This window comes from Dictyostelium discoideum (assembly GCF_000004695.1).
Source record: "Dictyostelium discoideum AX4 chromosome 2 chromosome, whole genome shotgun sequence".
NCBI classification, from domain to species: domain Eukaryota; phylum Evosea; class Eumycetozoa; order Dictyosteliales; family Dictyosteliaceae; genus Dictyostelium; species Dictyostelium discoideum.
In genome coordinates this window covers 297,571-312,351 of record NC_007088.5, presented here as the reverse complement: position 1 = coordinate 312,351, position 14,781 = coordinate 297,571, and the positions used below count along the sequence as shown (strand labels likewise).

The 14,781-nt window shown below is 19.9% G+C and overlaps 9 protein-coding genes across 9 annotated transcripts; 4 read left to right on the top strand and 5 right to left on the bottom strand.

Annotated features, from left to right (window-relative positions):
* Positions 1-44: 44 nt before the first annotated feature.
* Positions 45-275, top strand: DDB_G0271352 (hypothetical protein; the record flags this gene model as incomplete). The annotated part of the gene is made up of 1 exon (XM_640652.1): positions 45-275. One exon carries the CDS (start codon positions 45-47, stop codon positions 273-275), a length of 231 nt encoding a protein of 76 aa, XP_645744.1.
* A 604-nt stretch (positions 276-879) lies between these two features.
* On the bottom strand, positions 880-2,862 carry DDB_G0271418 (hypothetical protein; the record flags this gene model as incomplete). The annotated part of the gene is made up of 1 exon (XM_640651.1): positions 880-2,862. One exon carries the CDS (start codon positions 2,860-2,862, stop codon positions 880-882), a length of 1,983 nt encoding a protein of 660 aa, XP_645743.1.
* A 1,081-nt stretch (positions 2,863-3,943) lies between these two features.
* Positions 3,944-4,078, bottom strand: DDB_G0271416 (hypothetical protein; the record flags this gene model as incomplete). Its single annotated transcript, XM_640650.1, has 1 exon — positions 3,944-4,078. The coding sequence occupies one exon, from the start codon at positions 4,076-4,078 to the stop codon at positions 3,944-3,946; it is 135 nt and encodes a 44-aa protein (XP_645742.1).
* Positions 4,079-5,147: 1,069 nt separating this feature from the next.
* Positions 5,148-5,585, top strand: DDB_G0271194 (hypothetical protein; the record flags this gene model as incomplete). The annotated part of the gene is made up of 1 exon (XM_640649.1): positions 5,148-5,585. One exon carries the CDS (start codon positions 5,148-5,150, stop codon positions 5,583-5,585), a length of 438 nt encoding a protein of 145 aa, XP_645741.1.
* A 257-nt stretch (positions 5,586-5,842) lies between these two features.
* On the bottom strand, positions 5,843-6,265 carry DDB_G0271196 (hypothetical protein; the record flags this gene model as incomplete). The annotated part of the gene is made up of 2 exons (XM_640648.1): positions 5,843-6,090; positions 6,193-6,265. The coding sequence occupies 2 exons, from the start codon at positions 6,263-6,265 to the stop codon at positions 5,843-5,845; spliced, it is 321 nt and encodes a 106-aa protein (XP_645740.1).
* Positions 6,266-7,811: 1,546 nt separating this feature from the next.
* On the top strand, positions 7,812-8,768 carry DDB_G0271414 (hypothetical protein; the record flags this gene model as incomplete). The annotated part of the gene is made up of 1 exon (XM_640647.1): positions 7,812-8,768. The coding sequence occupies one exon, from the start codon at positions 7,812-7,814 to the stop codon at positions 8,766-8,768; it is 957 nt and encodes a 318-aa protein (XP_645739.1).
* A 264-nt stretch (positions 8,769-9,032) lies between these two features.
* Positions 9,033-9,280, bottom strand: DDB_G0271198 (hypothetical protein; the record flags this gene model as incomplete). The annotated part of the gene is made up of 2 exons (XM_640646.1): positions 9,033-9,139; positions 9,250-9,280. 2 exons carry the CDS (start codon positions 9,278-9,280, stop codon positions 9,033-9,035), a joined length of 138 nt encoding a protein of 45 aa, XP_645738.1.
* Positions 9,281-9,643: 363 nt separating this feature from the next.
* On the top strand, positions 9,644-12,415 carry DDB_G0271200 (hypothetical protein; the record flags this gene model as incomplete). The annotated part of the gene is made up of 3 exons (XM_640645.1): positions 9,644-10,043; positions 10,124-10,217; positions 10,540-12,415. The coding sequence occupies 3 exons, from the start codon at positions 9,644-9,646 to the stop codon at positions 12,413-12,415; spliced, it is 2,370 nt and encodes a 789-aa protein (XP_645737.1).
* Positions 12,416-12,835: 420 nt separating this feature from the next.
* DDB_G0271202 (hypothetical protein) lies at positions 12,836-14,689 on the bottom strand (the record flags this gene model as incomplete). The annotated part of the gene is made up of 3 exons (XM_640644.1): positions 12,836-14,444; positions 14,478-14,514; positions 14,554-14,689. The coding sequence occupies 3 exons, from the start codon at positions 14,687-14,689 to the stop codon at positions 12,836-12,838; spliced, it is 1,782 nt and encodes a 593-aa protein (XP_645736.1).
* Between the last annotated feature and the right edge of the window lie 92 nt (positions 14,690-14,781).

Here is a 14,781-nt window from a genome sequence, read left to right as displayed (position 1 = left end):
TATATGTAAATAGTGGTGATGCTTTAATCGTTAAAAATCCAAATATGATGTTAGAAGCATTAGAATTAAAATCAAAACAATTTCACCAACATTGTGTAAAAACTGTAATAGAAAACGAATTATATTTGGACTTTTTTGTATACAAAGGAAAATGCAAAAACATCAAATGCACCAGAGGTAACAAAGCTAGAAAAAATTCAATTGTGTGCAGTGTTTACAGTGATATGGTAAATCAAGCAATTGAACAACTCAGGGAGTTAATAAAAATAAATTAATAAAAATAAATTAAAAAAAAAAAAATTGAAAAAAAAAAAAAATTAACAATAATAATAAATAAAATAATAATTAAAACAAAAAATAAAATTACAATTTAATAAACAAATAAAAATTGAAAAAAATTTAAAAAAAAAAAATTGAAAAAAAAAAAAAAAAAAAAAAAAAAAAAAAAAAAAAATTAACAATAATTATAATAAAAATAAATAAAATAATAATTAAAACAAAAAATAAAATTTCAATTTAATAAACTTTATTTGTTTTTTGAAAAAAAAAAAAATTTAAGGTCAGTGATTTTTTTTTTTCACTACGCTACTGTAGTGAAATTAAATAATAAAATTCACTACGCTACTGTAGTGAAATTTTATGGAAAATTCCCTACAACAAACAAAATAAAATAAATTATATTTCCAAATCAAAAGGTAAATTATTTATTTATATAAAAAAAAAAAAAAAAAAATTAAATTTTAAAATATTGTATTATTATTATCTGTTTTTTAATTTATTTGTTGACATTATTTGTTAATATTAAAGAGTATGTTTGAAAACAAGTTTAACTTTTTTTTTTTTTTTTTTTTTTTTTTTTTTTTTTAATATTACTGATGGTTAATATGGGCTATTCTTTATTGTTGTTTTGAAATATGGATTATTTAATTCTTCTAAACAGTCATCATTTATTATAATTTTAATTTCTTTTAAATTTATGTTGTTTGATTTTTGTTGTTGTTGTTGTTGTTCTTGTATTGAAATATTATTTATTAAATTTTTAAATTCTTTAACAAATTCATAAACTAATTCGTTTTCATTGAATTCAAATATTAATGAATATAATTGTAATTTAAAAATATTATTTAATATTAAATTAAATATGAATTTTAATTCATCTAATTCTTTGAATTTAATTCTGTAATGTCTAATTGATGTTAATGGTGATGAAAATATATTTTCAAATAGATATTGATTAATGGAAATAATTTTTTGATATGCATCACAATCATCACTACCACCATCATCATCAATACCACAATCATCACTACCACCATCATCATCAATACCACAATCATCACTACCACCATCACTTGTTTTTAATGAAGAAAAAAAGAAATCACTATCATATAAATATAAATATTTAATTGATTTATTATTTAATAAATTTGAAAATGTATTGATATTTAATAAACCGCAACAATCAAATTCAATTCTTTCAATTGATGTATTTAATTCTGAAAATAATGGTTTGAAACAATTTGAAAATGATTCTTTAGGTTCATTTATTTGATTCATAAAAGTTTGAAGATCACCTTCATCATAATAAGCATCATAATCAATTGGATCTTCTTTTGTACTAATAGATGTTATTTTTAAATTTTTTAAAGATTTACTTGTAATGAATGAATTGATCATTTGATTTAATTCTGATTTCATATTATCTGAAAGACCAAAACCAGATTTAAAACAATCGATACTAAAATATCCCATTTCTTCGGATAAGTTTGATAATATTTGAAATGAATTAATTGGTATTGTAATTGAATGTAAATTTTTAAATTGATTAACTTTGATTAAATGGAGTGGTTCTACAAAATCAGGATCTTCAAGTTCATTTTTTACTTTAATCGATTCAACTTGTTGACCTGAATTATCAGGATCAAACAATGCTGAATAATTGACATGTGTTGGAATATCACTAGCAATACCAGACCCATCATAAAATATATTTTTACTTTTAAATATTTTGAATATCTTTAATGATTCTCTATCTTCATCCTCATCCATAGTTAGATCATAACCGGAAACCAATAAATTATTTAAATATATTTCAGTACATTTCTTACTACCTTTATCATTTTCATCATCCTCCTCATCCTCTTCATCCTCTTCTTTAGATTTTGGATGAAAGTCATCGATTATCATAAAATCATGATTTAATTCTAATATTTTAAATAAATTTGATATGATTTCTGAATTTTCATTTGATACATATTCATGTATTTTAAATAAAATTTCATCTTGATTCCCTTCACCATAATAGCCAGTTTTAATATCAACAACAATTCTATTATAAACTAATTGATTATTTTCAAATTTATTTTTAATTTCTTTAAAATCATCAATTGTAATATTACTTAAAAATAAATTGAATTTAAAATAATCTTTGATTATTGATTCTTTGATTTTTATAATTGAAAATTCTTTATTAAAACCAATTTTATTTTTACTATATTTGTTATTAAAAATTAAATTATTTTTATCATATCGATTTTGATTATTATAATTTTTAGTAAATGATTTATTATTATTATTATTATTAATTTTTAACCAATGTTCAAATGATTTATTATTAATAATATTATTTGATATTGTTAATGATATAAAATTATACCACTTTTTTGAAACTAATATATAATTCAATATTTCATTTCTATGTAAATAAAATTTACTAATTTTATATTTATTATTATTATTATTATTATTATTTGTTTTGTTGATTAATAAATAATTGATTAAAGATCTTAAAATTTCAAAATCAATAAAATCTTGAAATATTTTATTATTATTATCTGTTTTAATTTTTTTTTTTGTTGACATTATTATTATTTTTATCTTTTTTTTAATTTTATTTGTTTGGGTGTGACACAGTTAATGTTGTAGTTGCGGAACAAGTCTACAACAAAAATTAGAACATAATATAATAGAATAAATAAAAGAGAAATCGATACTTAAAGCCTTTTGGATTAATGAAAATAAAAAATTAAAAAAAATAAATAAAAAAAAAAAAAACAAAATAAAAAAACAAAAAAAAATAAAATAAAAAAATTCCACGACAACTTAAAAAATTAAAAAACTACTCAAAAAATAATATGAATTTACATACATTTTACATAATTTTTTAAAAGGAATGTAAATTATGGGGTATTTTTTTTGGTGGTGTGATAGATATTAATTGCCAGTAAAATTAAAGAAAAATAAAAAAAAAAAAAAAAAAAAAAAAAAAAAAAAAAAAAAATTCCCATTTGTTTAAAATTTCTTGACCATTAAATTTATCATAGAGTACAAATTCAATAATGGCATAATTATCACCATTTTCATATTCAATTTTAAAAGTCTTTTTTTTTTTTTATTTTTTTTAAATTTTTTTTTTTTTTTTAATTTTAATGAATTATTATTAAAGAATGGAAACATATAATTCCTTAGAGAATATATTAAAGGGAATTTCGCTCCTTATTTTGGGTAGATAAAATTTCCTTTATTAAAATATATGGATCAATAAACGAAGAAAAATAAAATAAAATAAAAATTTCAAATTATTATTTTTTTATTTTATAAAAAATTATCCTACTATGGATAATTTATCATTTATTTTTAAAATTTCACAAAAAACTGCAAAAAAAAGATTAGACGAGATAAGAGATATACTACTAGATTTATCAATAGATAAAATTAATAATAACGATAGATTAAATCAACAACCTTTAATTATAGATAATAAAATTTATTCATATTAACCATATGGTTGAAAATATTGTTACAGATTTACCACCTGTGATAACAATGGGTTGCATCAATCAACTTCAGAGCTCTAATCTAATTCTCTGGGGTGGCTTGTTGAGATTTTGTCTCATTTTCAGAGATACCATTTACTGGCTAGATTTGAAGAGTAAGAATTGATTCATGAGCTGCAATTGTTTCGATTGAGATGCTGCTGATTTGATGTTGTAGTTGATGTTGCATTTGGTGCTGGTGGTGATAATTTGGAATGATTACTTGAGAATGGATTTAAACTACTAGTCAGTGGTTGGGTCATGATTCTATGATTTCAAACTACGTTCTAAATTTAATGAACATTAATGAAAATTCTTGTTTTAATACTATTAATTCTAATTTAAATGTTGAATATTGATTTGGTTGAATCATAGTAGTAGTGTGTGTCCCATGCCAAAATTAATATGGCTGCTGAAATTAATATGGTAATTTTGGCATGGGACTTATGTCTGCTAGAATTACCATATTAATTTCAGCAGCCATATTAATTTTGGCATGCACAGACCAACTATTTTAGGCTGAAATTAATATGGCTGCTGAAATTAATATGGTAATTTTGGGCATAGAAAAATAAAAAAAAAAACTCAAAGTCATTTAATTAATAATAATCATCTCAAATATAAAAGAATTAAAAATAATAATAAAAAAAACTCATGGGATTAATTATAGTAACAATACTGACGACAAGAATAATTATAAAATAAAAAAAAAAAAAAAAAAAAATCTTTTTTTATCTTATTATTTTTATATCTTATTTATTTTCATGTGTTCAAAAAAAGTGGTGGTTTAAAACAATTTATTTAATTTTAAACTGTATGATTGTTTAAACATTTCGAAATAAGTATTATTATTATTATTATTATTATTATTATTATTATTATTATTATTATTATTATTATTATTATTATTATTATTTAATTAACCGAAGGGATATCTTTTACTTTTTTTTTATATATAATTGTTCGAAACTTTAAAAAAATAAAATAAAAAAAAAAAATTAAAAAAAAAAATTTAAAAAAAAAAAATATAAAAAAAAAAATATAAAAAAAAAAATTAAAAAAAAAAAGTATTTTTTTTTTTATTTTTTTATTTTTTTAAAGTTTTCGTTCCAAAAAATGGTCTTCAGTAAAGACAATAAATTAAATAATCAACTTTCTGCAACAGAAATTGAAAAAATAATAAAAATAAATTAAAAAAACTCTTGGAAAAATATGACGAAGATGTAAAATTTAAAATAGATTATAAATTTCATAATACCAAATTGAGTGGACAAAATATAAGCTATTGGAAAAACATTTTGGATAAACAGTATGTTGTTGAGAATGTAGAATATGGTACGGCAACTATTAAAGAAGTGTTTTATATTGATAAAGATAAAAAGAAAAAATTGGTACCCAAAAGACTTAGTGAAGATTATAGAGAAGGTTAGGCTTAACAAAGATGAAGATGGTGTCTCTCATATGATTAATCAAAACCAGTGTCAACAGCACATCAGTAATCATTATAAAGCAGATAATCATTCTGCTATTATAAAGGCTTATTACAATACTGAGCCTACTTCTAGAATAGAGGCCACCAAACTCTCAAGTAAAAATAAATTGCAAAGGGATATCGAAATAACCAAAAGAAAATCAACAGATGACCTAGTTGGAAAAGCAATCGAGCACTCTACCACCGAAGTTAGATCAACACATGAAGCTGCAACAACTTCCAATAATGGTGGAATCACAACTCAATCAAACAAAAACATGGAATGGAAGGGAAATTAAAAAAGACACCCTTTTTTTCCAAATGTGGAAAAAGGTCGAACACTGGTATACAAGTTTGAATGATAATTTTTTGATCACTTTAAACCTTACCAAAAAACATAACACCATAAACAAATATATTTTTTATTTTTAATTTTTTTTTTTTTCCACACATATTTTTTTTTTAATCATAATTTTTTTTTTATATCAATTCAATTATGAAAAAATTTTAAAATTTTTTATTTTTGTTTTCATTGTTTCAGATCTGTTTTTAAGATCTAATAATGAAAAACTTTTTTTGGTTGTCTACTTGGATATATTGTAACAGAGATTAAATCGAATAGGTTATCTTCTCTTCTCCATGAGCCCTTAGATGATGGAGGAATATCAAATTCTTCTCCTTTGTATTCAATTTTACCTGTTTTTACTTTAAATTCTTTGTTGGTTAAATTTGGGCCTTCAATATCGTAATGAAAAAATCTAAAAGTATATGGTGCAGGATAAGGTAATATAGGTTGAGGATACTCTATATTTTTAAAAAAGCCAGAAGAATGAAATTAAATGTTACATTTTTTAATATATAAACTAAAATTAAATATTTATAAATTAATAATTCTAATTAACTTACCAAAACCACTTATTGTTGATCTCCCTTTATCAGTAAATATTGTAATTTTCAATTGATGATATTCTTCAGCCATTCTAAAATTTATTTATTTTAATTTAAAGTTAAAATTTATATAAATATTTTTTTTTTATTTTGAAAGATGAAAAAAAAAAAGATTAAGTACTAAAAAAAAAGAATGAAAAGAAAAAAAAAAAGAATGAAAAGAAAAAAAAAAAAGAAAAAAATTAAAAATATTGTTTTATTACTATGATCCAATCATTCAAAATATCATAATAATCTCTCTCATATCTCCATTAAAAAAAAAACAGAACTAAAATTATTAAAAAATTACAATAAATCATCTTCACCCCATTGTTAACAAAAACAGTTTTTTTTTTTTTATTATTCGCTGGAAAAAAAAATTTTAGAAAATTCATTATTTTATTAGATATTTTATGACACATAATTTCTCACTTTTTATAAAGAGATTATAATATAATAAAATTTTTAACAAATTAATATTAATTAATAATATATCATATTTTAATATAAAATTATCATTAAATAATAAAAAAAGAATTAGCCCATAATAAAAATATAAATAAATATTAATTACACCCCCAACGAGCAAAATGACTACGTAACCCCTGTAAGCGGCTAATAGGCCTGTAAGACGAATGGCCGGATTTGTGGGCTACACTGGTTGTAAGGATTACAAGGGGATACTAACCGCTTACAGGGGTTATGTAGTCATTTGAATTCGTTTAAAAATAATGTTCAACGAAATTTCAAACAAAGAAATAAACAAATAATATATATTTGCTTATTTCTTTGTTTGAAATTTCATTGAAAAAAAATTAATGAAATTTCATTAAAAAAAAATATATAAACGGAATTCCATTAAATAAATAAAAAATAAATAAACAAATAAATAAATAAATAAATAAATAAATAAATTTAATTTTATTTAATTTTCAATAACATTTAATTCCTTTATTTTTAAAATTTTTTAATCTAAACTAAAATTTTTTTTTTTTTTTTTTTTTTTCTAAAATTAATATTAGTATATCATAATAAAGATTGTAAAACTTTTGTTTATTTTAAGTGAATATTTATGACTTACCATTTTTTTTTTAAAACCATAATAGAGTCGCTGAATTTTTTTTTTTTTTTTTTTTTTTTTAAGTGTTACAAAATGTTTTTTATATGTTTTTTTTTTTTTTTTTTTTAAATATAAATATTTAATAAAATAGTAAAAAAAAAAAATAAAATAGAAAAAAAAAAAAAAAAAAAAAAAAACTAAATAAAATCCGTTTCACCATAAAAATGTTTTTTATTTGTTTTTTTTTTTTTTTATTTTTTTTTTTATATTTTTTTTTATATTTTTTTATATTTTTTTTTTTTTATTTTTTAATTTCCCCCACCACCACAACAATGAAAAATAATTTATATATTTAAATTATTTTTGTCATCTTTAATTAATAAGATGATAAAGATAATGATAATAATTGTGAATTAGAGAAAAAGAATTTAAAATCAATTAAAGAAATTGCAAAATCATATTGTATAGAAATAAATCACTTAAATAAACAAGAAATAATTGAAAGGATTAAAATTGTAAAAAAAAAGAAAAAGAGAATATGAAGAAGAACATGAACGAAAAGAAAATACTAATTCATTCAATAAAATTAACAATTACAGATAATATAGAACCAATTGAAATATTATTTTGGAAATTGTTTAGAAATAAAGCAATTTATAAAAAGATATTCTCATTTATGTATAACCAATATTCATTTAGTTACGATTCAGTATCGTCAATAACTAAACTAATAGATTCAAATCAAATTAGTATTTTAAAAGAAAAAGCTTATAGAAATTGTAGATATTTAGAATTTGGTGAAACTTGTTGGCGTAAAGAGTCTGATCAATCTAGTTGGCGTAAAGATTTAATTTTAATTTATTTAAAGAAATTATTTGAAATAATTAAAAATGATTTCAAATTTAATAGAAACTTTTTCAAAATTCAAAGGTATTATTACTCTTCACCAATTTATGTATCAACTGCAATAATACAATCAAAGAATTTAGAATTAAAAAAATCAAACTCACCATCATCAACATCATTAGAAACATCATTAAATAACACTGATTTTGGTGAGAAATCAATCGAGTTAGATGAAATTCCAAAAAATGATAATATTTTTAAAGGATTATTATGTTATTTAAATAACATTGGTAATGATAATAATAATAATAATAATAGTAGTAGTTGTAATAATAGTAAATTAACAATTGATCTAATAATTAAAAACCTCAAAACTATATATCAGGTTAATGAAAGATCAACATTAAAAAGATTAATTACCACTTGTAAATTAATAATAAAATTAAAGATATTAACTGAATCAGAAAAAGAAAAAGAAAAAGAACAAGTTTCAACTTCAATAATATTATTAAAAGTATCTTTAGAATCAGTTCCGACAACAATTCAAGAAATTGAAAATTTTGAAGGAAAATTAGATAATAATAGATTAAAATCAATGCTAGATGACCCAATAAACTATACTGCTACTGATTATAATGATAGTAAGTAAAAAAAAAATAAAAAATTCTTAGTCATTTAAATAATAATCTCTCAAATATAAATTCAATAATTAAAAAACTCATGGATTAATTATAGTAACAATACTGATGACAAGAATAATTATAAAAAAAAAAAAAAAAAAAAAAAAATCTTTTTTATATCTTTTTATTTTTATCTTTTATTTATGATTATTTAAATTTTTTTTATAAATTTTCATTTTTATCTTTAGTTATTTTAATATTTTTATTTATAATCGATAAAGTGTTTCTATTAATTAATAGAAAGCCAAAATTTTTTCATCTTCCTCTAAATTAAATTCACCATCAACCAAACCTGAATGTCTTGAAATAGTAATATCGTGTTCAGACCCACCATAAAATTCTAAAATTAAAAAAAAAAATTAGTTTCTTAATTTTTTTTTTTTTTTTTTTTTTTTTTTTTTTTTTTTTTTTTTTTTTTTTTTTTTTTTTTTTTTTTTCACCATTTGATACCCAAATGATTTTTCCATCTGAAACGTTGCATACAACTTCCAATTTGATGCCATGTTTTTTGTGTTTTGGTGAATAATAAACATCTTGAAAATCAGTTGGTTTTTGAATATTAAATAATGTGGTGTCTATGACTGAATAAATTTTAATACCATCAATCTTTTTTTTTTAGTGTAAAAGTTACTGGACTTTTTTTTTGGTGCTGCCCTCGTAAAATATTACGAGCAGCTTATAGTAATTTATTGTTACTGTAATTTTTTTTAAAAAAAATGTGCATTTTTTTTTTTTTGAAAAAACTAATGGAGAGTATTTTGACAAAACTTCTTTTTTTTTTAATTTTTTTTTTTTTTTTTTTTTTTTTTTTTTAAAAAAAGAATTTTATTTTTATATTTAAAGAATGCCCAAAACTTCAAATTGGTCTCCAGCTGAAGATAATTATATTAAAAGCGAATTATTAAAAAAACCTTCTTTGGTTGCCGACGATATTCTCAATAATTTAAATATTAATTTCCAACAAAAAAGAACCAAAACTGCGTTAACCCAAAGGATAAAGAAAATTTCATCAGATTTAAAAAGTCACACAATCACCGTTCAAGTCCCTTCTGCATCTACTGCACAGACAATACCAACAATAACACCACCACAACCACAATTACCAAACCCAAATGACAATGAGGAAGAATATTCAGATCCATCAGAATCGGAGTCAGATGAAGATTCAAAATCCAACTCTAGCCTCAAAAGAAAGTCACCACTAAAGAAACAAAAACTACATGATTTGAGTAAAGCTTACCAAGGTAAACTATTATTATTATTATTATTATTTTTAATTAATTAATTAAATTCTCTCTTTTTTTATTTATAAACAAAACTATAGAACCAACTGAACATCTTCATACTCCATTGGAATTCTTCGGCACTCAGAGATTAAAATTAAATGATCCCATCATTTTACCATTAGAAGATGGATCGTTTAAACTTGTTTTTAAAAAAAATAAAAAAAATAAAAAAAAACAATTTTTTTTTTTTTTTGCCAAATTTTTTTTTTTTTTTTTTTTTATTTTTTTTTCATTTCCAGCATCTCTAATCACAACTTTTTTTTTTTTTTTCTTTTTTTTTTTACTTTTTTTTTTTTCAAACACTTTAAAAATTCAAACTCACTCTTAACATATCATGTTAACAAATAATAATGTCAACAAGTAAAAAAATAAAAACAAATAATAACAATAAAATATTTCAAGATATTATTGATTTTGAAATTTTAAAATCTATAATCAACTATTTATTAACTAGCAAAAAAAATAAAAATAAAAATAATAATTTAAATAATAATACTATTAATATATATAAAATTAATAAATTTTATTTTTATAGAAATGAAATATTAAATTATATATTAGTTTCAAAAAAGTGGTATAATTTTATATCATTAACAATATCAAATAATATTATTGATAATAAATTATTTGAACATTGGTTAAAAATTAATTATAATAATAAAAATAAATCATTTATTGAAAATTATAATAATCAAAATCAATATGATAAAAATAATTTAATTTTTAAAGATGAAGATTATAATTATCAACAAAATAAAATTAGTTTTAATAAAGAGTTTTCAATTATAAAAATCAAAGAATCAATAATCAATGATTATTTTAAAATCAATTTATTTTTATATAAGATTACAATTGATGATTTTAAAGAAATTAAAAATAAATTTGAAAATAATCAATTACTTTATAATAGAATTGTAGTTAATGTTGATGCTGATTATGATAGTAATAATAATAAAACAACTTTATTTAGAATACATGAATATGTATCAAATGAAAATTCAGAAGTCATATCAAAATTATTTAAAATATTAGAATTAAATATTGATTTTTGTTTGGATAATGGTTATAGCCCAAACTCTGAAGAGGAGGAAGGTGATCATGATACTGATAAAGGTGGTAAGAAATGTACTGAATTATATTTAAATAATTTATCAATTGCAGGTTTTGATGGAGAAGTAGGTAATGATGAAGAAACAGTAAAGATATTCAAAATTTTCAAAGGTAGAAATATATTTTATGATGGATCTGATACTTGTAGTGATATGCCTACACATGTCAATTATTCAGCATTATTTGATCCAGATAATTCAGGTCAACAAGTTGAATCAATTAAAGTACAAATTGAACCTGATAATGATGAATTTGTTGAACCTCTCCATTTAGCCAAAGTTAATCAATTTGAAAATTTACATTCAATTACAATACCAATTAGCTCTTTTCAAATATTATCAAACTTATCTGAGGATATGGGATTTATTAGATTTTATAATAGTAAATCAGAATCGGGTAACTCTGAAAATATTAATACAGAATTAAATCAAATGATCAATTCATTTATTACAAGTAAATCTTTAAAGAATTTAAATATCTCATCAGTAAGTTCAAAATATTCTCCAATTGATTATGAAGGTTTATATTATCGTGATTGTAAGGGAGCTGATCATGAAATTTTTGCTAATAAAATAAACGAAACTATAGAATCATTTTCAAATTCATTTAAACCATTATTTTCAGAATTAAATACATCAATTGAAAGAATTGAATTTGATTGTTGTGGTTTATTAAATATCAATACATTTTCAAATTTATTAAATAATAAATCAATTAAATATTTATATTTATATGGTAGTGATTTCATTGTTTACTCTTCAAAACCAAGTTATAGCGGTAATGAATTACATCAAGAACCTATTTCAATTAATCAATATTTATTTGATAATATATTTTCATCACCATTAACATCAATTAGACATTATAAAATTAAATTGAATGAATTAAATCAATTAAAATTCATATTTAATTTAATATTAAATAATATTTTTAAATTACAATTATATTCATTAATATTTGAATTCAATAAAAACGAATTAGTTTGTGATTTTGTTAAAGAATTTAAAAATTTAATAAATAATATTTCAATACAACAACAACAACAACAACAACAACAACAACAACAACAACAACAACAACAACAACAACAACAACAACAACAACAAAAATCAAATAACATTACTTTAAAAGAAATTAAAATTGAAACTAATGATAATGAATATATTCAAGAAATAAATAATATTAATATTCCATATTTCACAACAGTAATAAAGAAATAGTTAATAATAGTTACTATTTAAATTATCTAGAATGAATTGAACACCACATTGGCAGCTATGTATATGCTGAAATTAATATGGTAATTTTGGCATAGAAAAAAGAAAAAAGTCAAAGTCATTTAATTAATAATCATCTCAAATATAAACAAATAGAAACTCATGGGATTAATTAACTGTTACTAAAATTACTAAAAAAATTTTAGTACTAAAATTATTATTTTTTTTTTATTACAATAATAATAATAATAAAAAAAAAAAAAAAAAAAAAAATCTTATATCATTTTATTTTTATCTTTTATTTCTTTATATGTTTGTTTATAGTAAACCTATGATCCTGTGTTCACCAAATTTAGTAGGTTATTATGCCAACGATCCCCTTTACACGATGTCATCACGTTCAACTATTACACCACCTAAATTTTAGGTTATTTTCTTTATTAATGTTGTGGTGAAATATGGAATATTAATATTATTTAATTCTTGAATATATTCATCATCTTTAATTTTAATTTTAATTTCTTTTAAATTTATGTTATTTGATTTTTGTTGTTGTGTTGAAATATTATTTTTTAAATTTTTATATTCTTTAAAAAATTCACCAATTAATTCGTTTTCATTGAATTCAAATATTAATGAATATAATTGTAATTTAAAAATATTATTTAATATTAAATTAAATATGAATTTTAATTCATTTGATTTTATGAATTTAATTTTATAATGTCTAATTGATGTTAATGGTGATGAAAATATATTATCAAATAAATATTGATTAATTGAAATAGGTTCTCTATGAAATGGACCACCTCTTTTTTTAGGTGAAAAAACAATGAAATCACTATTATATAAATATAAATATTTAATTGATTTATTATTTAATAAATTTGAAAATGTATTGATATTTAATAAACCCATACAATCAAATTCAATTCTTTCAATTGATGTATTTAATTCTGAAAATAATGGTTTAAATGAATTTGAAAATGATTCTATAGTTTCATTTACTTTATTAGTAAGGGTTTCAAGATCACCATCATAAAAAGCTTTGTAATCAATTGGATAATATATTGAATTTACAGATGTTATTTTTAAATTCTTTAAAGATTTACTTGTAACGATTGAATTGATCATTTGATTTAATTCTGATTTCATATTTTCTGAATTTCCTGAATATTCTTCATAACCATGGGAACTAATAAATCCCATTTCTTTAGATAAGTTTGATAATATTTGAAATGAATTAATTGGTATTATAATTGAATGTAAATTTTTAAATTGATTAACTTTGATTAAATGACGTGCTTCGACTGACTCTTCATTATCATATTTATTTTGTACTTGAATCGATTCAACTTGTTGACCTGAGCTATCTGGATCAAATAATGCAGAGTAATTGATATGTGTTTGAAAATCAGGATCTTCTTCAGATCCATCATAAACTAAATTTTTACCTTTGAAAACTTTGAATATCTTTAATGTTTGAACTTCACCCTCACCTTCATCAAAACCAAAAACTGATAAACTATTTAAATATATTTCAGTACATTTCTTATTACCTTTATCATCATGACCATCCTCCTCATCCTTCTCTTCAGATTTTGGTTTATAATATAAATTAAAAGCATGATTTAATTCTAATATTTTAAATAAATTTAAAATAACTCCTGAATTTTCATTTGATAAATATTCATGTATTCCAAATAAAACTTCCCCTTCATAACTACCATTAACTACAATTCTATTATAAAGTAATTGATTATTTTCAAATTTATTTTTAATTTCTTTAAAATCATCAATTGTAATATAATCTAAAAAAAAATTGAATTTAAAATAATCATTGATTATTGATTCTTTGATTTTTATAATTGAAAACTCTTTATTAAAACTAATTTTATTTTGTTTATATTTTTTGTTTTTAGAAATTAAATTATTTTTATCATATTGATTTTGATTATTAAAATTTTCAATAAATGATTTATTATTATAATTAATTTTTAACCAATGTTCAAATAATTTATTATTAATAATACTATTTGATATTGTTAATGATATAAAATTATACCACTTTTTTGAAACTAATATATAATTTAATATTTCATCTCTATTTAAATAAAATTTATTAATTTTATATTGATTACTAGTATTATTATTATTATTTTTATTTTTTTTGCTGATTAATAAATAATTAATTATTGATCTTAAAATTTCAAAATCAATAATATCTTGAAATATTTTTTTATTATTATCTGTTTTTATTTTTTTATTTGTTGACATTATTATTTTTTTAAATTATAAAGAGTGCGCGAGAATAATGAGGTAATTTTTTTTTTTTTTTTTTTTTTTTTTTTGAAAAAATGTTTATTTTG